General features: G+C 38.8%; 1 protein-coding gene across 4 annotated transcripts in view; it reads right to left on the reverse strand.

Moving 5' to 3' along the window:
• The window catches only part of macrod2 (mono-ADP ribosylhydrolase 2), a 661627-nt gene that overhangs the window by 482189 nt on the left and 151460 nt on the right, over positions 1-27978 (reverse strand). For all 4 annotated transcript variants that reach the window (XM_079842113.1, XM_079842112.1, XM_079842111.1 and 1 more), the window contains exon 4: positions 15339-15368. In XM_079842113.1, the coding sequence (XP_079698239.1) occupies positions 15339-15368 (30 nt within the window). The remainder of the gene's footprint in view (positions 1-15338; positions 15369-27978) is intronic.

Raw genomic sequence — 27978 nt, forward strand, 5'->3', positions numbered from 1 at the left:
CACAGAACCATGTTTAGCATGCCTGTAGATAAACAATACATAAAAGCTCTAATCAAAGAATCATTTACACTAATGCCAGGTTCGCTGTTGAGATTTTAACGTTAATGTTTGTAACGTTAGGTGTTCGTCGGATAACGTTAAGTATGAATGAGCATTTAACAGACTGGTGTGCAGAACAGCGTTGTCATCTGTTTACTTCCTTGCTACAACCTATTACAGGAAAACACATCGATGAAATATAAATCAGACTTACAGGTTGTGGCCCGTGAACAGCTTCTGTTTGTAAATCCAGCTTTCAGGACAAGCCGTTGTGCATATCCTGTATTGAACTCGCGAAGTTTGTGGAAGTTTGTGTTGTCCTCCGTGAAATGTGCAGCGCGCGCGTCGTGCATCCACGCACCGGCAGTGTTTTTTTCACGCAGCTGACGTTGTGCAAATCTGGCATTGAAATCGCGAAGACGGTGGATGTTTTCCTCTGTTAGATGTGCTTAGATGTTAGATCTCCTCTGCAGGGAGCCCTGCGCGCGCCTGATTCCCCGCTGACTCAAACACACGTGCATATAACATGCTGTATGTTAAACGCTCTGCAACGCACCCCTCTCCCTATGAAGGCTGAACAGAGCAAGTACCCCAGACCTGCAATCCGGATGAATATAACAGCGTTTCCTCGGCATCGCGGCAACAACACTCCAGCCTACTAACCACAACAGCGCCGCGATACAAAATGGCCTCACCCCCCCTTATTTAATATTCTCGGAGGAGGGGTTTATGTAAATATTGAGCCTGGTGATGTCAGCAAGCCCTGGAGGAATGTGTGTAGTCGCCTACTGGCCGTTTGCTGTAGTTCTTAGAAACTGATTTCTTTAAAAGCAAATATCTCCCTTTGCTTTAAACTTTGAACGTTGTAACTTTGCAGATGTTGCTTATGCTCAAGCAGCAACATTACACGCTAGCTAAAGTTAGAATAGTGAAATCGTGGTTTACCACCCCTTTAAGCAATCGTATTTGTTTCATTGTTTAGAGTCTTATGAACTTGTTAATTTTAATTTAGAAAACATTACATTTAACTGAGACTGGGCTGGGGTTTCTTTCCCAGCATGCTTTGCCACGACACTGGAAAGGGAGAGTAAAATAAAATGAAGTGTTACATAATAATGTTTGTGCAAGTTTAATGTTAAGTGGGAGATTCAGTAGTGTTTAATGTTTTGCTATGCCAAATTAAGAAAAGTTTGTGTTATGTGAGCTTAACAGAATTATGTGACGAGTAGAGCATGAGCTTAGTTTAAGAAAAGATATGCAGAATGTTAAATGTTCTATATTGCTGTACTCATTCAGTAATTGCTATGCTATGGTAATGCTAGAATTAGCTAGTTAGTTAAAGCTAGCCAAGCTTCCACTAATAAAAATATATAAATTGAGATTACATGATCATTTTAAGTTGGTAAATATGATCAAAGGCGGCTGTGAAAATAAATATGCGTTGTTTATCCATTTGATCTTTCATTAACAAGGTGTCCACATTTGGGGACAGTTAATTTAACTCCATTTAGGGTTCATTTATCATGGTAATTTTCTCCAAACTACTTGAGGGCAGTGTCAGTAGATTGACAGCAATATTGTAACAGTGGCTACTGTGTTGTATTCTAAATATTCATTGCTTGATGACATCATTAATCCAAGATGGCTGACAGCGATAGCCATGTGCCAAATGCCCCAGGCATATCTGTGAAAAAGTTTTATACAAGAAGGTAAATTCAGGTAAAAAAATAATAATATTTGTATGTACAGTAAAGCATGATGAATATGTTAGTATTTTATAAACTAAGATTTAGAGTAAAATGTAGTTTTTATACACCAAAAACGAACTGTCCACGTATGTGGACATCATGCAACAGTGGAGTCAGATTGCAAGTGTGATTTCTGTAAACTGCTAGTACATCTGTTCTATTTTTGCAAATATGTTCTGGATTGTCTTATATTGTAATAAAACAGACATTTAACAAATATATCAACATAAATATATCATCCAAAATGACATATTGCGGCATCAAATGGCAACTTTACACATACATACCGAGACAAATTTGCATTTTGCCTTCCAAATAGGGACAGCACAGGTCAAGCACAGAATATCCCAGATGACAGTGGAAGTGACAGTGACAGCATTGATGAAGAGTAAGTGCCAGTAAAGCCCAGTCCGTATGGCTATTAGGTTTCCATATTTCCTACCGTTATAGTTCCTACAATATGTGTTTTATCGTTATTATATTGTAATATTAATGTTTTTAGTAACTGAGCTGATATACATAGCATAACATGACATAATAAAAACACAATGTTCCATATTGTCATCTGTGGCTTTTTGTCCAATTTTACGCCTGTTGCATGGTGTCCACATACGTGGACAGTTAAATAATTTTTTTATAAAACTGAATTTTGAAAAAAAAGAAAATTGATTTCAATTTTAGCACCATATTAAAGTAATAAAAAGAATCTTTAAAAAATCTAGACAATGTTTTTCATAATTCATGCATGAAAGGGTTAAAAACAATTTAACCTTTAATTTAATTTAAAAAAGTGAGGAATAAAAGAAAAAGAAAATCTGATTATGAAATAAATATTTTTCTCTAATACACAATGGCCAAAATTATTGGTACCCCTAGAAATAATTAGCTTTTTAGCAACAAACCTTCAAGATGGGTTTGGCGCAAACAGGGATAAAAAAAAAGTACCCCATGTGTAAAATTAAATATACTTCTGTATCTTTAATTTTGTGGGCCTATTTTTCTGCCAGAGGTCCTGGACATCATCCTCAGGTACATGGTATCATGGATTCTAGCAAATACCAATAGATTTTTAAAAAAAAATCAAAACCTGACCGTCCCTGCTAGAAATCTTACAATGGGCTGTGGTTGGATCTTCCAGCAGGACAATGATCCAAAAACAAACATCAAAATCAAAACAAAACTGGGCACAAAAAGCACAAAATGAAGCTTCTGCCATGACCATCTCAGTCCCCTAACCTGAACCCTATAGAAAATGAGTGTTGTGTTGTGAACTGAAGACAAGTTGCACCAACATGGAGCTGTGAATCTGAAGGATCTGGAGAGATTCTGTATGAAGGAATGGTCTCTGATCTCTTGTCAGGTGTTCTCCAAACTCATCAGGCATTATAGGAGAGGACCCAGAGCTGTTATCTTGGCAAAAGGAGATTACAAAAATGATTTAATAAAAGGGTATGATTAATTGTGGCCAACGTGTATTAGAGAAAAACATTTATTTCATAATGAGATTTTCCCACCATTTTAAATTCTTACTCTCTAATGAAAGGTTAGATTTTTTAATAAAAGATCAAAAGAAAACCGGTGCAAATTTCTTTGCACAGCCTTCTTTGATCAGATTTACTAAGGGTATGAATAATTTTGATCACAAGTGTCCATATACACCAAGAGAAATTTGAACATGTCTGATCAATACAAATAGATACATACCATAGGCCATTATTATTTCATAAACTGATAGAATATTTTTTTTTAAAGTATGATATTTTTAGTGGCCAATAAATGATTAAAAACTCAGGAAAAAGAAGAGACAGAAGCAAAACCCAGAGGATTGCCTGTTCATAGCTGAGAGATTTAATGGAGTTTCTTTGAAATAACTTTTTCTTAGATGTTTCTCCTAAAATTCCATTAGAAAAATAAAAAGGGACAAAAAACTTTCAATATTTCAATATAATTAAAATATTTAAATGATATGTCATACAATGCAAGGTAACTTGAAACAGCAAAAAATACACAGTAACAAGAACTCCATACACAAAGAAAAAAAATGACATACCATTACGTACTTGCTCTACAAACACGAACCTTGTCTTAATTAGTTCGTAATGATATCATTCCCCTTTAAAACTGCTTTTTATTTTTTATTTCATTTGTTCTCCTGAGAGAATCAAATAAATGGTCAGAAACTGTTTTATTTTCTTAGCTATGAGGAACATGAAGAGAAATTGTCTTTATGTTTTCGTTGGCTATTGGGATCCAGACACCATTTGAAGGCCTTTAATGGTCTGAACGATAAGGTTCCTGGTGACTGACAAATTAAAACAGCCACTCTGGAAATGTAATGAATATAAATCTAATTTATGGAGAATATTTCAGTGAGCGCTCTCCCCATTTCTTTCTCCATTTCGTAGTTCACAGAGCGGACTGTTTACAGATACTGAGAGATAAGAGCCAATTAGGACTAAGAGGTGCAGATAGTATTGTTGAAGAAAATTTCTTTTCTCCTAATATCTCTTCTTCGGCTCATAAATCCGCTCACCTCCCAAAAAACACTGTTCCCTCCTCCCTACTGGCCCTCGCCGCCTCATTCTTCACAAAATCAGTTTATCAGGCCTACTTTTCCACCCTGCCTAAGATAACATCCGCCACTGTGAGCTTCCCACTTTGCAATTTTATAACCAACTTCCTTAGTGTTTCTTTTCTCTGTATTTTGCTTTCCTCGACTTTTCTTCTCACTTCCTCTTCATTCCCTTATCCTGTCTCTCAAAGCACCTGTACCTTTCATACTAGATCTTGCAGAGTGTCATCTATTTACTCACAGTTGTGAAAGTAATTCAGCAATAAAGAAATCAAATATGACAATGAGTAAATTATATTTTCATTAACTTTTAGGTATGCACTGGATCCTATAGTTAAACAGTTTGTGCAACAATCAGTATAATTACTGACCGAATGTCTATATGCAAGTTTAAGTGCTATTTAAATAAAATATATTTTAATTAAAACTGATATTTATTGCGCTGTGGTGCTATACAGTTAGCCAGGGAGGCTTAGATTTGACCCACACAGACACGGGTGCATGTGCACGCATGTGTGTGTGTAACATGTTGGCTCCAGACAGGAGGGCTGGCGGTACCGTGGGGTTAACGGCATGAATGAATTCATTCTGCCCCGTGGGAGCTGTCTCTGTTTTGCTTGAGTGACACTCTCTAGACAGATGCGGCATTCTCCAGGACAGCCTTCACCAGCTGAATATCCAGAAGGAAAGATGCTCTCTCTCGCTCGCTTCGGTAACAGAGGAAAGAGAGAGAGTGAAAAAAAGATGACAGCTTCTCTCTGGAGCTCCCCTTCTCTCCTCAGCTCCATCTCAGGGCAGAAACACGGCATTTGTTGGCGAGAGCACAACCTGACAGATAGCGCTAACTAGCACAGCCTCTTGAGACACACCGAAAGGCTGACAGTCAGTTACGGTTTGGCTAAAGGGCACGACTCCGGGTCTGCGTGTGCTCATTGGAGGTGCCAAGAGTGTCACAATGTTGAACCCACAACCCCCTTCATTGCCTAACACCCCCAAACCCCAATTTATCCAATCCCTTCTGTATTTTCTTGCTAATATCACGGCATAAACAGACAGACATAACAGACACTGTGGGGTGGGGGGGTCCTGTCTATTTAGAGAAAAGACGCACTTTTGCCGTGAGTCAGTCTGTGTAAATATCAAGGGTCTTGGATAATATTCCTTCATGAGCCTTTATTCTAGGAAGCTAGGAACTTTTTAAGACCATTTTGACATCTGTGAAAGTACAAAGGCTGCAATTATGACAGAAGAATTGACATTTTGACTTGAAACACTGTTGTGATGTTGTGTGTCCATGTAAACCTACATACACGCACACAGATACATCCAAACATTGTTTCACTCTAGTAACTAATTGCTTCCTATGGACGCTGGCATTTTACAAGACTGGGATTGCATGGTTTTAGCGAAAGCTAATGTTTTCTTTTGTATTGCCATCATTAGGAGCATCCAAATACACCCCTTCAGTGATCCCAGCCTGCCTGGATAATGTGGTCTGCTTCAGTTCACACTTCACTTGAAAATTGTCTTTAGTAAATTCCATTTAAAATTGAATTAATTTGTAGTAATTACTAAAACCTTCTGAGTCTTTTTCACTTTAGTGAAAGTATCCTGCTTCATACTCCATAGCTCTGTGGCTAACTCTAGCCCATTAAAAGCTAATAGTACTGAACCTAATCGTTTCTGTCCCAAATCTATTTAATCCCATGCTTGAGTTAATGCTTTGTGCTCCAGACGAGCTAATGTTCATCTAGGTGATAAAGATCACATAAATGCTCAGTGAGTATATGGGCACATCAGCTTATCTATTTAGCCATCTATTAGCCACCAGCACTATATCTTCTGATTATAGTGTTAAATTAATTTCAGGAGAACATGCATTCTAATAAATAATAATGATAACGAATTCAAGTTTCTTTGATGGTCTATATACACAAGGGTTTAATTGCAAATAAACCTCTATTGGAGGGGAAACGCACAAATTGAAAAAGGTACAATTTTAAACAAAAGAGCACCCAATATCTATCTATCTATCTATCTATCTATCTATCTATCTATCTATCTATCTATCTATCTATCTATCTATCTATCTATCTATCTATCTATCTATCTATCTATCTATCTATCTATCTATCTATCTATCTATCTATCTATCTATCTATCTATCTATCTATCTATCTATCTATCCATCTATCTAAAATCTCACTATTAATTTTATTGGCTAAATACCTCAAATTTTGATGAAAAATCACTAAAATGTGCTTCCCTTGTGCAAACCACTTCTTTCTGGAGTGTCGGACAAAGTAATATAATTCAATCTGATTTGCGATGTTAAAAGCGGCCACTGATTTGACAGATCAAACCAGCGTTAAAGGGATCGTGGGTGATTTGAATGCTAGGTCTATAAAGTGGCCTGTTAGTGAGACTATGGTGTTCTTGTGGGGGCTGTTCCTCATTGCTCCTAAAACTGTCAGGATGAATTTTGTCCACAGCCCATGGCTAAAGGATGCAAAAACTGACCAATGAGTAAACTGACAGGACAACTCATCTTCCAAACAAGTATGGCTCCCAGTGGGCACAGCCAGCGAGGCTCAGCGACCGCAGCACCAAACACGAGGGTTTCCAGACCCAAATCTAAAGTGACACTCAGAAAGGGAATGTTCGGCTTTGTCTGAAATCTGAGCGATTGACCCAGAATAATGCGGAAGGGGAGGGAGGACGTCCTCGCTCCTGCACTTGACTTTTCTGATGTGTCACTGAGGAACAATAACCACAGCTTTTTTTGACCCGTTTCTCAAAACATATTTCATGACATGGTAAAACGCCCATCTATGAGTAACACATGCTTTGAAATCTGTTACCTGGAGTCATGTGCATCTCTTTCTCAAATAATATGTTGTCACAGGTCAAATGGGAGGAAGATATTACCTCGAGGATATTTTCTCCACAAGCACAGACATAAAATTATAGATAGCTGTGACAGTTTTTCTCTATTGTGCTGGAAGTTTCAGGTGTCTAATAACAGAGCAAATAACAGATTTACACACATCAGCACAGAAAGGGTGCGTAGCAAAAGTGCGAACATCAGAAATAAGACGAGAAACAAAAAAAACTGTGTATACTGTTGGTGTATATCAAACAAATGACTCAGGCTTTCCACAAACATCATTACTCGGATCATGATTTCCTGGGATCATCACTGTTTACTGTGAATGCGTGAAGGGAAAACCATTTACAAGCCCCAACAGGGTTATTCCCATGGGAATGAAGGGCTCCAGTGAAGTAGTTTGTTCAGGTGTTTACTGGAAGATGTAAGCTGCACAGGAATGTCAGAGTGTCTGTTGACATTTACTCTGAAAAGCTAAATACTGCACATCCACAACCGTCTATAAATCTAAAAACCCTGCACCTGTAACCAGTAAATACAGAGGATTCCAATATTTTATCCTTATTTTTCTTCACTAAATGAAAGGGTTCAGGAGTAATGCATTCATGTGTGCAGACAGTAATTTGCTGGTAAAAGTTAAAACACTTTCCTGGCATTGTGCACACAGGCAGAGCCCAAGCGATGCCATTGACTAACTAATGGCATGGTTGCCGATGGGGATGGGATGACAGTGGGGAGATTTATGTGGGGAGACACAGATGAATGATTCATCAGGTCTAAGGAACAGTGATGCGAACATTGAGCCCAGCATCGACGGCAGAATCCACACACTTTAACCGAGATGTGACAGTAGACCTGCCACCTTGTCCGACACCTGCATTAATGTGTCCTTTATGAAGCTTTGGTAGTGTGGAGGGTGCCTTGCTCTTTGTTCATCTTTATATATGTATAGTGTGTGTGTATGTATATTTAGTGGTATTTGCTAATGTATTTCTTTTACTTGCCAATTAATGTATCCTAAAGGATGAACACGAGCCATTTCAAGGAACTAGAGTATCTTGAAAATATGACTTGAGGGTGTCCTATTTAGCCTAGCAAGTATCCATAAGACCCTAGGCAACCACATAACAAATAGGAAAAAAAAAAAAACACTCATTACAACCAGAAAACCACTACAACCACACAACCAATCAGTGACACTTATATGGACACGCACATTTGATGTTTTCATAAACTTTAAAATAGTAATAGTTATAAGAATGATTATACTGTATTTATGTTTTATTTTTAATTTTCAACATTTATTTTTTTGTGCCAAACTAATATGTAATGCTATACAGTATATGTGTAAATAATAATACTAATATTATACATATTTTATTACATTCTTAGAGCTCTCCAAGTCACCATAACACATCAGCACATCTAAATACAGAGCTCACTAAAGTAGCCCAAACACTAATGGTGTGATAATTTCCTATCAATTAGTCCATCCATCACTGCTGATTGGGCCAGAGTGTGATAGCAGAGTCTATTTCAGGATCCCTCCTACAAAAACCTGTGAACAAGCATGCAGTGAGGGATTATGGGTAAAACTCCACCATCCAAAAGAATACACATTCATGTGCTTGTGTAACAAGCATCTCTATCAAAGAGTAAAATGGCCTTGTTGAGATCCATTAGATCCACATCGTTCGCCTTTTGACAGTCACATGTGGAGGATGTTTTGGTAAGAGTTAGGACAAAAGGATGGGTTTTGCATCATTTCAGGTGTTAATTCGAGCATGGATGTGGTCGTAGCTAAAGTGGCAGGTGTGATGCTTTTGTTCCAGTGCCTGTGAGCTCAGTATGGATGAGAGCAGGTGCACGGATGAAACCGTTTTAAGCACTGATGATGTATTAGCTACAAAGCAATACTGAGGTAACCTGAAGATGAAGTGTGATTCATGATGTTCTGTATTAATAGCAAAGATGAAAGGACGGATGAATTGTGCAAGGAGAGAGACCGTCAGCTTCATCCCTATGAACTGAAAAACCCACGGTTGGTTGCATTCTGCACCAGAAAGATTCAAAGGAGAGTTTTTACAAATGTGTACAATCTAAACTGCCCTTTGAAAACGAGAGAGACTGTGAAACGGTTGAAAGGTTGGGGAATTTGAGGCCGAATATGTGGAATGACAGAGATTTCCCCCTCCCCACTTAAAGAATTCTCAAATCACAAGGTCCAAACCCACTCCGGGTCTTCTATTTCACGCTTAGGTCAGATAAGGTATCATCAACAGACAATGAACACATTTTTTTTTTGTCACATCTTGGTAAAAGTGATCATTATGCATTTTTTAGATATTTCCACATCCACAACACGTCTATTTGAATTTTAGAAATAGTCGACCCAATAGCCTGTGAATAGGTTGCACAACTGGGGTTTTGCCCAAACAATTCGTCTGAAATCCGACTAAAGCAAACCCTTCAGTTGTGATTGTATTGCAAAAACATAATCTTTGAAAATAAGCAGAATGTACAGCTGGTACAGGCTCCGTGGAGATATACGTGATGAAACAATAACAACATGTACTGAATGTGACCAAAATAGAAGCTCTATACAGTACGTGTCTTGCAGCCAATTTGCAAAACATACTGTACACATCCACACACATGAATTCACAAACTAAAACAGTATGCAAATCCCAACATGGCGCTTGTGCAAACCGCCAGGTATCAATAGGCTACTTTAAAGTGTGAAAAAGCAATTTAAAAAGCTATCCAATGGTTGTGTTCAGTCAATGGAGTCACATTCACACCCCCCCACCCACCCCCAAAAAATAAAACGATTAATGCCCGTAGGCTAACGGATGTTGCTGGCAACACACACGCTCTTAATTGCTTTTTGCAAGGTCAAGTGACCTACTGCTCCACAGCTTAGAATGAGACGACATAATTCAAGTATGGAACATGACATCCAGCAAGGAGAATCTGGAACTTCACTTAATGAAATTCTAATAATATATTTCGTTTCATTCACATATGGAAATTGTATATTCCACAATTCCACAATTGTATATGTACTTTTAAAATGTCCTATGCCAAAACAATTAAGAACTATTCAAAGTGGAACAGCAGTAACAGTGCTAATTTTGGAAAACTCTTGAGTGGAATTATAGCAGAGTGATTCAAGAATACTTTGAGCAGGAAGGGTAACTGCTCTCACTTCTACTCCACTCACATACTCTGGTTTCGCACAAACTTACTAAGACGAAACATCACCTAAAATGCTGTGATTAGTCTGGGTGGTCTAATTTTAACCTCAGTGCTAAACAGGCTAAATCATTTTGATAAGAATGTAAACGAGCCAATATCCCCCATTGAAAGATAACATCAAAGTAAAAAGCACAATCATTATGTTTTACACCAACAACCAGACTGATAGACATAAGGACTTATTTACATCAGGCGTAGTCCATCAACACCCAGCCAACTAAACAACCCCAAACCATTTATATAATCAGATGCATCTCTGAACTGCCTTATTTACTAGAAAGCAAACATTAAGATACTGCGATCAGGTTATGAAGTCGAATTTTTTTTATTTAATAAGTATAGCTAAAGTGGCAACTAAAGAACATGCTTTGCTGACCACACCAATTTAATTTTGATTGAGTTTGTTGTGTGTTGCGTTTGTGGCTCAACAACAGGAAACCACTCGACCGCAGCTATGAAACCCTGTGGGAGTCAAAAACTGGGTGGGATACTGGTAAGCTAAAGCGGCAGAACAGTTTACAAGAAAAATTAAATGATTGTGACCTTTTGCCCCACCCAGAGTTCAAAGCCTGATGCAGTAGAAACTTTCCCTTCTATTTACATTAAATAGTTAGCTTTTCTGCCAGATCTTAGGTCATTAGAAAGCAAAACAAGAGCAAGAAAACCTTCAAGAGATAAGAGGAAGCCTGCGTCTTTCTTTCTTAAGGGTAGCAAGTGAGCTCAACTCGTCACAGATGGAGGTCCTCACCTCGATAAACGATAGGCGGTAGGAAAGGGGGAGAAAAGAAAACAAGTTTGTGTATCTGCCGCCCCATTGCTGATATTGTAGGGTCAAAAGATAAAGCCACCCAGGACATACAAGACTGGAAAGAGTGAGAAAAAAATGAAGAGCTTTGTCTCGAGTGAAACAGGAGAGACGGATTTTAAAAAAGAGGGGGTGGGTTGGGTCACCTTTAGATTGAAGTCTCAAAGATAAAAGCCAAAGATTGCTTGCTGCCTAGATCATCATCCATTGAATGATCTCATGTCAGTTTGCTTTTGCTTCAGTTTTGCAATTATTTCTACAGGATTACACTCGGCTTTGTTCAGACAGGCAGCAAAAATCTGAATTTTTGGTGCATCCTATTCAAATCAGTTTCATTTTTTTTAAGTTGAGCAGAAAAAAAGCTCAGATGTCAAGTATAGTTGTTTTTTGTTGTTATTGTTTTTTTTAGTGCACAATGTATTCTAAAGAAGTGTTCAAATGCACTCTTTTTTGATAAAGATGCACAATATATCAGCCAACAGAAATTAAATTTATCGTATCAGTTAATATTACCAATTTATTTGACAATTCTAGATATTTAACTGTATATGCGTATTTAGACTATTATCGTTTTCAGAGGGATGCTATACATTTACATATGACTGTCTATACAGCAAGACACTGATGAATAGTTTTACATAATCGGACAATAGGCCCAGCTTAAAGGGTTAGTTCACCCAAAAATGTCAAAAAATTCTGTCATTAATTACTTACCCTCATGTCGTTCGACACCCGTAAGACCTCCGTTCATCTTCAGAACACAAATTAAGATATTTTAGTTGAAATCTGATGGCTCTGAAAGGCCTCCATTGGCACAATGCACGGTACACTCAAGACCCTTAAAAGGTACTAAAGACGTCGTTACAAAGTCCATCTCACTACAGTGGTTCTACAATAACTTTATGGAGTGACGAGAATAGTTTTTGTGTGCAAAAAAACCCTAAATAACGACTAAAAAACACGGCATCATGAAGCTTCGAAGCGGTATGAATCAGTGAGTCGAATCATGATTCGGATCGCGTGTCAAACCGCCAAACTGCTGAAATTTGGCGATCCAAACTGCTGAATCAACTCACTGATTCATAACGCTTCGAAGAGATGGACTTTGTAACAACGTCTTTAGTACCTTTTAAGGGTCTTGAGAGTGTCCCGTGCATTGTGCCAATGGAGGCCTTTCAGCCATCAGATTTCAACTAAAATATCTTCATTTGTGTTCCGAAGATGAACGGAGGTCTTACGGGTGTCGAACGACATGAGGGTAAGTAATTAATGACAGAATTTTCATTTTTGGGTGAACTAACCCTTTAAGGAAAAAAAAATCTCAACTAATGCTGTACACTATACATGGTAGTCAGTTGGTACTAGATTAATATTGAAGGTTAAAATTAACTGATTTAAATTAAATACAAACATGAATTACAATCAAGGATGTTTTTTTTAATATATTAATACAATTATAATACTAGCTTTACAATTACATAATCATATTTCTTCTCCAATTAGTTTTTTTGAAATATAAACATTTAAATGGTGGCAGTCATAAAAATTTGACGGATTTATTCAAACATGCATTAATATTAAAGAACATTAAAAACTATAATGAATATGTAGTGTGGTGCCTATATTTATCAAAATGCTCATCTCTAGAGTTCATTTTCTAGCTGACTAACGAGTTTATGGTGACTGAATATGGTTTTTCTGAGATAAATGTGACGTTATGTAACATTGTTTACAAGCTGTTTTATTGATATCTTTCCGCGGTTGAAGCACTGATGGAGCGATTACATGAGACATGATACGGATGTTGGTAAGTTGTAGGCCTACTCCGTCTTACAACATAACTTCAGACGTTCATTAATGTTTTTTTGCGCTGTAACTGGTATTAAAGCGGAGGAGATGATCGGTTCACGTGAGCTGCGTCACATTTCGTAATAAAATGGACGTAATTTGAAGTCTGAGACTGTGTTTCATATCAAAAGTAACAAAGCACAATGATTATTGCGATTTTTTTGGATGGGAGGGGCTCTACAAAGTTCTGTTCATTCATCAACTGAAAACAGGATGACTAATCAATTATTGGGATTTAAAAATCGATATCGTTTCATAAAAATGAGAAGCCCTACCGAACATGAGTCACATTGCGTCCAAAAAAAATAGAACCCATAATAATTACTAATGCTGTCTATGTTGGATACAACATACAGTCGCCTGTTTGATTTCTGACAAACTTGAGTCTTCAGTCTACCATCAACAAGACAAATGGAAGAGTAAAAGAATATTTGCTTTGGTGCGTCCTGTTTAAACAGCTTGTTTGCATCTATGTACAGACTTTAAAAAGACCTCAGTGTCAGGAACAAGTGGATAGCTTATTTTTAATGGCATCTCGGATCGCATCAGAGGATTATATGTTTGTTTGGAATATTTGACTCAAGATCGTTTTGTAAACGAGACACAGTAATGGGGAATTTGCAAGGAAACTTTTGTTGAAAGATAAAGCAGCCAACTCTACTGGATCTGACAGCAACTACATCCCAAATCATAAGTAAACAATTTCTCAATGGTTTGTCTGTAAGTAAATGACAGTTTTATATGGATAATGTTTTCAAAACACTTGTGCAATAGCAAGGGGATGTTGACACTTTTTCCTATGCAATGACATTAGCCAATCATAACAGTGGCAATCCCAAACTAGTGTAACTGCTTCCCCCTGTTTTTTGAGTTTTTCTTATGCCAGCCTTGGATTAGCATTTTTGTTTTCTTCTTTGACACTACACCAAATGTCTTATAGTTACGGGTTAATTGGTTTTCTAGCACTCGCATCTGGAGATGGCAATTAGGGGAGACAATACTCTTGATATGGGCTTTGATTAAACTCCCTTCAGTGCTGAACACGACAATGAGCTCTTTTTTTAAAATCAGGGATGCAAGTTTTGTTTGCAGGCTGACATGTTTGGGGAAAAAACACCTCCAGATGCAATGCTAACAGGCATATTTCCTTTCACAGATCTTTTTCAGGTACAAAAATATTCCCACAGAGCGTTACATCAGACTTCGTTCACCTGCCGCTGCTGATGAACATCCTCTAATAGTCTCCCTGACACACACACACGCGCGCACGCACACCAATATCAAAAGCCAATTACGGCAAAATAATGAAGAAACCAAATTGCCCTCAAGACGTTTCGCATCGTGACAAATCAATAAAAGGACCATGATGACATACAACGAGGTGCCAATAAAGCACGGAGCCACAGAAGCGTTTGACTCCCAGTCGTGGGGGTCACACTGATTCACTGACAAGTGCTGTGGTAAGTAGTTTTGTCACAGACGTGTGACCTCTAACCTTAATCAGGCTTTTTTTTTTTTTTTTTTGCCACTTCTCCAATCAGGGAAATCGGTCACAGTGGCTGATAAGGGTCTATTCTGGAGCTATGGTGAAGAAAGACGGGGGTTTGTGGGCTTTTAGTACACATCAGATAACATAAGAACCATACTAAGGAGAGTGTGATGCGAGACGGATAGTGTATCACAAGTGGTAATCGCTTCCTCACGAGGGACCCAATCAAGCGCCGTCGGCTCCCGAGATGTGGCAGGGGAGAGGGACCCTCCCTGACACTGTGGCACAGATGGATAAACAATGGATCATGCGAATGGGGGCACACGACTGACCTACATTCATTATCTGGGGACTAAACAGATTCCTCTGTAAAAGTGAGGTGTGTCAAAATTCCAGATGTAATTGGTTTGATTCAAGACCCCACACCCCTGACACTTCTCTACCCCATGTCTCATACTTTGTGGGCAATTACTTCAATCACATCAAGGCATGTGCAAAAATGTTTCCAAATGAGGGCCTGGGTAGTGTTGCGCCATCAACCGCCCACACGGGTAACCCCAGACATGGTTGGACACCTCTGATTCCATCCGCCAGTGGACGGCGATACGTTTTCTGCTGTCGAATCCATGGAGAAACCACCTAAAATCTCAAAATGATGTCACAGTGAAAACGTAGCAAGATAAGACACTTACCTCCTCCACCGCCGAGCAGAGAAGAGTTTGCTGTAGAGGAAACAAAAGAGAGAAAAACAACATGAGTATGTGAATTAGTATGTGAGTATGTGAAAGAATACATTCAAAAGAAGCACTTTAGCTCAAAGCAGAGCACACTATCATTCAGATGAGAGCCAAAAGAGATGTAGAACCTGAAGGTCAAGAACACTCCAAAGCCAGACGTTTGCACTGAACAGAGGTTTGAGGCACCAGTAAGCTGGCAGCCATACTGCAGAATGCTATGATTACACTTCTAAATGAACGCCATTGAGCGCTAAACGCCTAGGCTGCGTGTTTCCTGTCAGAGCCAAGTGGGCTACACATAGAGCTGCTGTGGTGAGTTTAAGCAGAAGCGGCGGGGGCCCGGGTGTTTCTTTGATGCCATGTTTCTGATCTCCGATCAGTGGGCGGCCCGGGGTCGAGGCCTGTCTAAGAAATCTCTCCTGCCGCCCGGATAAGAGTGCTAAAAACAGATGGAGTAAAACTATATTCCACTCCTCTTTACTTAAATGGAACAATCAGCCACACAATAGAGTGAGGCACCACAACTGACAGATACACCCTTTGGTTGCACTTTATTTTACGGTGACATTGTTACAGTGTAATTATATATTTAAGTACTGAGTAATATTAATTAATTAATTAGGGTTTGGTTGAGGGTTAGTTGCATGCAATTATGAAGAATTTAATGTTATTACTATGGTAAGTAGGGTGAATTCGGGGTAATTGGGACCCTTTTTTCAAGTCATCTCAATGGCAAAAAGTGTATTTACCCTACATGTAACAATGGCACTGTAAAATAAAGTGTTACCCCCCTTTTCTCTGCTATTCTATTCTACAAGTGGTAAGCTAATAAGAGGTTTCATTAGAGAAAAAAAGAGGGGTTAATGAAATATTTAAAAATTACTAGGATTATATCTGCTATAGATAAAAATTATCAATCAATGATCAAAAAGAATACAAAAAATAATAAATCCAAAATCTTATTCTGATAAAAAAAAAAAAAAAAGTTAAATTATTAAAATGCTTATTCTTATGATTTGGAAAAGAAAAAGATATGTACACACACACACACACACACACACATACACACCCATATAAATGTTATGGTGTTATGTTAATTATACATCACATATCTGCACTGTTCAGAAAGAATACTAAGATATACATCAGCATTTTAACAGCAGAGAAAGGTCCTAATAGTGCGACTGTGTGCTTCTGTCTGAGCTTTCCCAACAACGACAGCACGGCATTTCATATCCCAGTGGGGACGCAGAGAAAGTTGAGAATAATGACCCACGAGGGCCCTTTTATTTTTACTTTCTTAAATGTTTCTTTCCCTTTGTGTAGCAAGTCTCTCTGTGGGATTCTTCTGATCTCTCTTCCCCTCGCTCCTGCTCTTTTTCTTAGAGAATACACGTCTAGGTAAGCATGAAAAAAACCTGCTACCTCCACGGAGATCGACAACAAGACTAACCCCTCAGCAACCGATATCAAGGGAGACATTAAAATCCTCAAAATGGATGGGGACTTTTTCTTAACAATCTCTTATCATAAGACAGCGAGCAGGAGAACAAATGGAGAACAGCTGCTGTGTAGACGTAAAAGAGAAAACGTGCGCACTCTCAGAAGAATATCTCAGTGCTGCTGTGTTCTGTGGAACTGGTTACTCGCAGTATAATCCAAAAAGTGACAGGAACTTGAGTCCAAACAGGCCACAGACAAAATCTAAACAGAAATCCACACCAGAGGCAAAATCATATTTCCATTTCCATTTCCATTCCATTATTTATACTATTTCCACTAAAACATTGAGCAGCACCACTGCTTTCAACACAGATAATAAGAAATGTTTGAGCACCAAATCAGCATATTACAATGATTTCTGAAGGATCATGTGACACTGAAGAGTGGAGTAATGATGCTGAAATGCATCGCTTCTTCCGGTCATGTGTATGTGGGGTAACGCAGCGCTGTTTTGTCATATTAGCTACATTTGAGTGTGTTGAAAGTTATGTTATAAAGCTACTCTGTGCGTTTACTCAGCGTCATACCCTAACCCTAAACCTTCCCTTACAAGGATGCAAATACAATAATTAAATGATGCAATATTGATGTGTGCATGCCCAGTGGCCGTAGCTGTATCCCTTCTAGTCTTTAACCTTGTTGCACACTACAGTAAGCTAGATCGATATTATGCATTTTAAAACACGGTATTTGGAGATTGAAACAATAAGACTAACTGTGTTGAACTATATAACAATCCTTCATCTTCTGTCGAAGAATGTATCCAAACAGTTGCTCACCTGTCTAATAAAGCGTTGTGTTTCCATGGTTTCTACAAAATAAAACCCGAAATTGAGGGTAACGCAGGTATGATAGACGACGCACGGATACGGTCTGTGTCCTGATTAAAATAGCTTGTTTCTCTGGATTTAAACATTCTTGGAAACATTTGGGATACTGTAAGTACACAAGTCAACAAAATATATAACATTGTTCTAGTGGTGTTTGGATATTTGAATCCAAAAATCGTACATATTGTCTTTAAAATAGTTAAGAATTACTATTTTACTGTATGTTTTTTTCTTTCTTTTTTTTGTCTAAATGTAGCCATGGTGAGTATAAGAAACATGCATATATACACACACATACACACACACACACATACACTATATACAGATTGGGTTTTGATGTTTTTACTGTTACAATCTATGGCTGTCAACAAAATATAATGTCATGATTGAACCTGATTGACCTGATTGAATGAAAAATGAAACCATAATAGGCTAATATTGCACTTAAGACACATTTATTGATAATTGTACATTAATACAACTGACTGCCGCACATTTCTTTTTTTCTCATGTGCTTTTCGCCTCACAGAATTTGCCTGAAAGAAGAAAAAAAAAAAGAAAAAGAAAAAGTGAAACGCACCAAGCAAACCACCAACACTGCCAGAAAGCAGACAGGAAGACAACATGTGCTACTTCCTGTGTCATCCTAGACCTTTGCTCCGCTTGGTGTCCACCCCTGATAAGACTACAACACTCAATAGACAAAGACAAAGCTCCGTCTGTACATTAAGTTTTTTTTCTGTCCTGTTTGGGTCATAAATCCCAGTCAAAGCTTCCTGCTCTCTCTTCGAGAACGGACGGGGGCCAGTAGGACTCACAGCGGTGGGCGTCCCGCTAAGCTCATAAATCTAACAATACAGAAACACCGACATTGTGCCGGTCATTAGTTAGTGTCAGAAAACAACACAGACGCCGGCCTCCACGGTGACGACATCCTCACACATTCCCACACTTCCACACACACAATCGCATCTTTCCTGTGTTTTTCCTTTTGCACTCTGGGTTGATACCAAGGAGCTAAAAGCTGCTCACACTTTCCTGTCAGGCCCATAGGGAAATAGCGCATGTCCCCCAGAAAAGAAAAAAAACACCAGAGAAAAAGAGAAACATTCTGTTTTAATACATCACAGAAAATTCACACTTTTGGCAGACTGCAAAAAATGAAGACATGCAACAAAGACTGGAACATGTCTAAATATGGAGGGCAAACACTGAAGAGTTCACCTGTAAATTAATTAATCATTAAGTAGAGGCATCCTAAAGTACACTGATGGGACAGTGCCCCCTGTAGTGACCTGAAGTCATGATTAGGCATTTTAAATTACACTACTATTGAATCCTGTGCCTTTTCAATATAGGTACATCTCTCTTAAGTAAAACTAATCTCAATGGGAATTTCTGACCAAATAAAATGTATGGATAAGCACATCCCTTCAATAAAGAGACAAATAAAAGCAAATAAACAATAATTAACTAAAACCCATAATACTATCAGTTGCTCTTTCCCATTTCACACTATTCAGCATCATGTTGCAGTGTAATTGATGCAATTAATGTTGTGTTCACACTGAATATGATAAGTAATTTAATGCAATTACAAGAAGTATAATATACTGCTATTACTCAGATGATAATGATGAACCGTTTTAAATGCTGGATACTTTATCTACTCGAGATATATATATATATATATATATATATATATATATATATATATATATATATATATATATATATATATATATATATATATATATATATATATATATATATATATATATATATATATATATATATATATATATATATATATATATATATATATATATGTATATACACAATCTCGATATGCATACATTGTTTAGGGTGTAGCCAGATTGTATGAAAATGTACAGATTCATATGAATTAGCTCCAATTGGCCGAAACATAAAATAGTTACGGATTGCCATTATAGTTTGTAGTTCTGATACAATAGTGTAAGTGTACTAGGGGTTGAACGACAAGGAGTCGACTAGTCGCTGTTGACGCATTAAAGGTGAACTATGTAGGATTTTTGCAGTAAAACATCCAGAAATCACTAGGCCAGTGTTATATATTTTGTTCAGTTGAGTACTTAGAATATCCCAAATGTTTTCAACTATTTGTTAATCGTGAGAAAATTGCTATTTTAACCAAGGAGCCGGGACGTGTGAGCTATGCGTTTGAGGGAGTCGCCTGTTGATTGCGTCATATCTGCGTCACCCTCGGTTTCCGGTTTTATTCAGTGAAACACTTTACTCTCACTGCATTGTGAACAAGTGTCATAGCAGCCGCCGAGCGAACATCATAACTTCCTTTTCATCACACTCAGATATATCTAATACGATAAACAGAGCTGCGTTAATACCTCACACTCAGCACTGGAGAAGAGGAAGTGCCGCCGGCAACCGTGTCATAATAAAAGTCCCGCCGGCGACTATAACATAATAACAGTCCCGCTCTTCAATCGCTCCAGCGGCCTTGCTCAGCTCCACAACACTCGCTCCTGCTCTGCTTCACTACAGTAATGTTAATAATCGCATCCATGAACATGATTTCTGCCCGAGTCCTATCCTGACTGTTTCCCATCGGCTGTGAGGTGAAGACCACATGTCCCGAGATTCTGTGCTCAAACGTGGCGTCATCAAACTACGTCTTTGTTTTGAACAGGCGACCTCTAGTGGACGGAAAAGTTACATAGTGTAGCTTTAATGAACAAATAAGCCTGAACCTCGAACATGTGTTGCCTTGTGCACAGGTATGGCATATGACACAGCGCTGCCCACAAGGCTACTGCTCCTACATAACGGCTTAATTTAATCAGTTCTTTTGTCATTGGGTCGTTATATTTCTCACAGATTTCTGCTCATTGTAAATCATACAGATAAGGTAAAGATTACAGTACAGATTCAATTTATAATGCATTAGTGAGAGAGCGATTGCATGTGAATTAATTCTACCTGGCAGCGTCTCTCTAATAGTGAAGCTGTGGGTTTAAGTTACTAAGAAATATATGCTAGAACTTCTCAGTTTCTAATTTATTTTTCACAGAACAGTGTTGCAGATACATTTCTAGATAATGTTTCTGTGTGTTTCTGTGCGATCTGCGCACTGTCAGTGTGCGTTACAATGCAGCAGCGCAGAAGGGCAATTAACTTATGTGTACAATAAGCTGTTTAAAACGTGCATTGACCCAATCAATTTTGAGCATCCAGATGGTATAATCAAATATGTCTTGTGGAGCGCTCTCTGGGTATGCATTTATTTGTAATTTTAACTGTTTGGAAACGGAGCGTAAAAGTGGACTTCAATTGTGAAAGTGAATTCTTATCCTGTTACTGCCTCTATAGGCCATGATCAGCGACTAGTCGATGTCAAGCTTAAAGCGCCATGGCAGAGCATTAGAGTCGACTAGTCTGTGCAACCCCTAAGGTGTACAGTACATTTCAGATACAGATACATTATGTACACCATTAGCATTCTAAACAGAAATTGCATTTTTTAATTAATCTATTTTATAAGAACCTTTCAACCTTTGCAAGCTTACAGAACTTTTCACATTTTCATCCACATTCTTCTCAGTTGCACAATATCAGAATATGTGATAAACTGACTAACTCCGTCTGGCAAACAGAATGAAGATGCAAGAGTAAAGCAAGTACACAGTCTGCATTAACCTGAGGCTAAACGAAAAAAAAATGATCTGCCAGGACCTCAAATGAACCAAGCTAAAATGCTTTACTGGAAAACAACTTGATTTTCTTCTCTGGCTTTATACCCCTTTTTTTCCCTGGCGTTTGCTTTTAGATGAACACCAAATCTTCAGCTTTTTTACATTCATGATGCCAAGTTCAAAACACCAATATAATCTTCTTATAATTTTGAACCTTCCTACAAAATTAAACTAGAAGCTTGTCGACAGAAGAAATGAAGCCGCTATATTTAGCTGCCATATATACTGAATATGCAAGTATCTCACTGAAATAATTTGCTTTTTATAATAAAGGAGGCTAAAAACTGGATTCCAGAGTACATTCCACTTTCAATAATCTGGGCATCGATCAGAATAAACAAGTTACAGCAGTGGGGAATTCAGTACTTCAAATGTTCAGCCATGTGAAAATAAGCTTGCAAACCTCAAAATAAGGATAATAGGTGAATCACCCTTCAGTTTACACACACCGGACTTTTCCACTCCACAAGACAGCTTAACTAGGTCTGCCAGTCAGCCCAGAATTTTAGGGTGAAGTCATTAGTGCAGTAAGCAATGGGTTGTAGATCAACACACACACACACACACACACACACACACACACACTCACAAAGTGCCCTGCGAAATCGCTGAAGGCAGAAAATATCAGGGAGAACCCATCTCATGTCAGCAAAGCTCGGCGTTAAATTGAACCAAGTCTTGTGGGTAATGATAAGGCTCTTTATTAGCCACTGAGACAGAGAGAAAAAGAGAAAGAGAGAAAAAAACTAAGCTGTATTTCTTATTTGCAGCACATTAAAAATACATGTGGTTTTGCCTGACCCAGACGCAGCATAGTGTGATAACTCTACTCGGCTCTTTGGTTCTTTATTGCGCCTAGCATTCCCGGTGGAATACGTCTGCAACTGCTGAGCACCAGAGCAGGACAAGCAGAATCAGAGAGTATGGGACCAGAACAGATCTCTCATCTCACTCTCTGTCTCTCTTTCTCTCTCTCTGTACGCGTACAGTTATATAGCAGTCAAGGGAGGAAAGGGCCGAAAGCACTGAGTGCCATACCACTCTTGATCAAAGCCCCTCTTCTCCACATCAGTGAGGTCCGTTCACCAGGCAAACCAATACAGTCCTGCATCTCTGGCTGTAACAACTGTTCAAGGAGGAACACTCAATCTTCTGGATATCCTAGTATATGATGATCCAAAGATCATTAATCATAACTCCCAAAGCCAGCTCAAACCAGTTTTGAAAAGTTTTGAGGTTTTGAAACGATTGTTTCTTTAGTGACATTATTGATTTCATGGTCTAAAACAAAATGGCAGTGCTGTCGACGGCTTCTGTAACCCGAGCAAAGCTCGCTGATTTGCATGCCCTTGCTCTCGCTCTGGTTGATGTGCGCACCCATAAGACCTTTGTTCATCTTCGTAACACAAATTAAGATATTTTTTCCGAAATCCGATGGCTCAGAAAGGCCTCCATTGGCAGCAATGTATTTTGCACTCACAAGACCCATAAAAGGTACTAAAGACGTCGTTACAAAGTCCATCTCACTACAGTAGTTCTACAATAATTTAATGAAGCGACGAGAATTTTTTGTGCACAAAAAAACAAACAAAATAACGACTTTATTCAACAAGATTCTGTCTTTCGTCTAGGCCTCAGACGTGAACTCACAAAGCACCACGACGCATGCGCGAGAATAGAGCCGCCGTTCTGACACATGACACGGAAGCGAGGAGCTTAGTTTACAAGCAGAGGAAGACACGCCGTATCTAAGCTGTTGAATTCTACATTGATTGTGCTTTAGGTCTTGGCGTAGTGGTCAAAATGGGTCTAAAGTGTGCATTTCCTGGATGCCCGAACACCGGCGCTATGTCATATTCTCGCGCATGCGTCGTGGTGCTTCGTGAGTTCACGTCTGAGGCCAAGACGGAAGACAAGCATTTGTTGAATAAAGTCGTTATTTTGTTTAGTTTTTTGCGCACCAAAACTATTCTTGTCGCTTCATACAATTATTGTAGAACCACTGTAGTGAGATGGACTTTGTGACAACGTCTTTAGTACCTTTTATGGGTCTTGTGATTGCAAAATACATTGCTGCCAATGGAGGCCTTTCCAAGCCATCGGATTTCAACAAAAATATCTTAATTTGTGTTCCGAAGATGAACAAAGGTCTTACGGGTGTCGAACGACATTAGGGTTAGTAATTAATGAAAATTTTTAAGTCTCAGGTGTCCCCAGAATGTGTCTATGAAGGTTCAGCTTAAAATACCTCACAAATAATTTATAAATCCATCTTGTAAATACCCATTTCTGACTACAGTCAAAAACAGACTGTGTTTGTGCATGTGCCTTTAAATGCAAATGAGCTGCTGTGTGCAGTCCCCTCTCCACACAGTTCAGGAGTTGATGTTGATAAATAATCCAATCATAGTCAAACAGATGCAAATGCAAATAACGTTTTAGTCATGTCGTAAATACGTTCTTGCCATAACGCACTAAAACATTGACAATCAATATCTAAAGCATAAACACTTGCACTTTCACGTCAACTGAACCATTTTCATAGACTAAAATTAGATACTGTACCATTTAAATAAAACTGACTGAAGGGAATGAATGTGACAATATTGATATTTTCAATACTATAGTATTAAACATGAGTCTGAATCTGGCAATGAGACAAACATCTAAAGATGACCCTGATATAATGGCTTTATACTGCAAGTAACCCACAGTTTCAGAGGGTTGGGTCACATAGCTCTAGGAAAGCTTCTAAGCACCCAGGCACCCCTTGATAAACAATATCAATCACAACAGTTGCCGATAACAAGCCAAACTACTGCTCGATGCTTAACTGACCTTTAAACTTCTATTAATGAGCACAAAATATACTTTTTGTTGTTCTGGTTTCAAGGCTCTTCTATCTACACAAGGGTCAACATTTGTTTTTATAACTTATCAAAGAACATTATTTCCCATTCTCATAAATAAATGGCCCACAGCATATGTTCTTCTCAACAGAAAGTTAAACCAAGAGATCAGTTCATTTAATGTTAAATTGACATTTAATGTCATTTGAGTAATGTTATGTTATGTTATTAATATATTATAATGAAGACAATTAGCAGACCCAACACTGAGGCATGGCTTCAGAAATGATAATGGCAGCATCGATGGTTACGTGGAACGCCTATAGAAACGCCTTCTTTGCTTCATTTTATATTTTTTTATTTTTTTAAATGTGTCAGAAGCATTATGGGTGGCCATGCCTGGTGAAGAAACATTTCTCTGTGCTCATCAAAAGCACAGGGAGAGAAAACTAGGCTACATAATTCATCAAGCTGCACAATTTTCATGCCACTCTTAACTTGGAGTTTTCCTCTGAAGGACAAGAAAAAGTGCTTTTATGAAGGAGAGCAGCTCTTACTTTTTCTCTAAAGACCAGAGTAATATGAATTTCTTTAAAAAGAAAAAAAATACAAAAATGGTGGAGCCAATATAATCCTGTAAAACTGGATGCATTCAGAAATGTGCGCCTACATTAGATTAGTCTTCATGTCAACCATGCTGTTCTTGTGTTAATTTGTTCTTGTGTTGATATATATATCCTATTGAAACAGAAAACTGAGGTGGGATATTGAAGATGTCATTAAATAAACAAACTTTTTGAAAATAAAGGGTCTTATGGAGTAGTATTTTGACAACTATAAGGAACATTAGCATATAGAGTGGCACCCATGTACATACTTTATACTTCTTATAGTTATTACAATAACTGGGTAATAACTAGGTACCACCCCTAAACCTAACCTTAACCCATGTAGTTATCTTATGGCTTGTTTCCACCGAGTGGTGCGGTACGGTTCAGTACAGTAAGATTCGGGACCATTAACCCTTATCTGGCTTGCGTTTCCACCAGCAACAGTACGCTTATGATAGGTGTAGTGTAGCGATCAACGGCATTCTCGCGCAAAGAAGAAAGCGACACAGTAAACAACATTGGACGACATACAGTAGATCTTGTTCTTGCTTCTCGGCATGTGGTTGTTTGTCACAAGAAGACACGCTTTGTTTGAGCCAATGCTGCAGGCTGCAAGTAAAAACACAGCCGAAAAAGCACACGCAAGAGATGATTCTCTGTCAACCAATCAACGCTCTGAGTCTAGCTCCACCCTTTAGTACCAGACTACTTGGCCAAGTATCCCAGCGGAAGGTTGCCAAAAAAAGTGGTGCGGTACGGTTCGGAATTAGGGTACCATTCACAACAAAAAGTGTACCGTACTGAACTGTACTGAACCGTACTGCTCGCTGGAAATGAGCCATTACATTACCCAGTACTTTCTTAGGTAAGTATATTGTAAGGGCACGTACTGTAAGTGCATGTACTGTAAAATAAATCAACTTTAAACTTCATAGTGTCTTTAACTAATATTATTAAAAATCTCAGTTGCAATCATCATGGCTTGGATTCGCGAAAGATTTAGGAAGGACATCCACGTCTTCTACAGGCACGCTGGTGGCTGACAAGGCCTATGCGGGACAGGCAGGTCCTGCCATAGCGGCTGCAGGTCAAGGTCTGGTCCAGGATGGGTACTGAGGGGACACGGTTCTTCCTTAGTTTCCTTGTGTCCTCTATAGTGGCCCTACGGGTATCTTCAAAGAGGGAGGTGGCCTGATGGTCGTGATCAGCTGCTTGTGTTGCCCACTGACGGTGCAGCAAGCAGTGAGGGACTTCTTCAGGGAGTCTTTGTACCGTTTTCGTGGTGCCCCAAAGTTGCGGTAACCAGAGGACAACTCCCCGTACAGCACGATCATTGGTAAGCGGTGATTCTCCATCCTGGAGATGTGCCCTCCCCAGCGGAGTTGTATCTTGAGGACCATGGCCTTGATGCTAATGACCTCCTCTGACTCGAGGACTTCAGTGTTGGCGACAAAGTCACTCCAACAAATGTTGAGGAGTGTGCGGAGGCAACGCTGGTAGAAACACTCGAGGAGTCTCAGATGATGATGGTACGTGACCCAGGACTCAGCACTGTACAGGATAGCACTGAAAAGGGTGTGGAAGTGTTCAGACCAGCGGTTCAGGATAGAGTGATTTTCGGTGAGCAGTTTTTTTTTCTGTCTGCACTCCGCAGGGGGCTCAGGGTTTGCTAAAGCCAACCTGTGTTAAATGTTACCAAGAAAAAGGACCAAAATAAAAATCCCTACAGTATATTTGTGTCTGTAGATCTCTGAAATCATCTCTTTTCCACCTCTTTATAGTCTTCTCATCACAATGGCTTAATTCATTCTCACCTTCCATCTTTCCTGCACCCCTTTCCGATCCTTAGATTTGATGTGCAGAAGGGAAAGCAATAACAAATAATAATGGTGAAAAATAATGATGATCCGGCTGGTGAATGCAAAGATGGACTAATGCATTCTGCAAGGTGTTATGATTCATCATCCGAGACAAAAATATATAAATAAATAGGATAAAATAACAGGGACAAAAAAACAGACAGTCTCTTTCAGTTAGTCTGGCCTAAATGACTTCTATCCTTGTACCCTGAAACAACATTATAGTTGATTCAAAAAGAGGTAATGTAGAATACTTATATAAGATGCAGGAAATGGGTCAAGACTGCAAGAGAACAGACTCATCAAAAAATTATTTGTTTAGTATCATGAAGGCATGAGTACGAGAAAAGATCTACTGCTAATATATTGCCGAGACAGATTGTGAAACTTGCAGTTATTGTTTTGATTGTAAAATGAGTTTGATTAAAATGACCTCATGAGGACCTGCAGAAATAAGAGAAACGGTGCAGAAAATGCAACCTGAATCAAGGCAAATGCTTTTATGTGAGCCACATACTATCATGGCCACATGCTCACAAGCACCATAAAATGTCAAACTTTCTGGTGTTGTATTTAGCCAATTTGTTGTTTACTGAGATCAACTTTGCTTCTATAGGCGATTGCATTCCTGGATTTATTGTATATAAATGTTTTAAATAATAATTGGTAATTATGTTGCAATGTAATAAACTTTACCCAAGTATGTATATATACACCGATCAGGTATAACATTATGTCCTATTATTGTGTTGCTCCCCATTTTGCAGCCAAAACAGCCTGGACCCGTCGAGGCAAGGCCTCCCCTGAAGGATTGCTGTGGTATCTGGCACTAAGATGTTAGCAGCAGGTCCTTCCAGTCTCGCAAGTTGCGAGGGGACCACCAGGGAATACCGTTTCCATGAAAGGGTGTACATGGTCTGGCACAATGCTTAAGTAGGTGGTACCTACTTAAGGTACCTACAAAGTAACATCCACATGGATGGCAGGACCCAAGGTTTCCCAGCAGAACTTTGACCAAAGCATCACACTGCCACCACCGGCTTGCCTTCTTTCCATAGTGCACCCTGGTGCCATGTGTTCCCCAGGTAAATGACGCACATGCACCCGGCCAACCATGTGATGTAAAAGAAAATGTGATTCATCCGACAAGGCCACCTTCTTCCATTGCTCCATGGTCCAGTTCTGATGCTC

Source organism: Gobio gobio (assembly GCF_949357685.1).
Source record: "Gobio gobio genome assembly, chromosome: 18".
NCBI classification, from domain to species: domain Eukaryota; kingdom Metazoa; phylum Chordata; class Actinopteri; order Cypriniformes; family Gobionidae; genus Gobio; species Gobio gobio.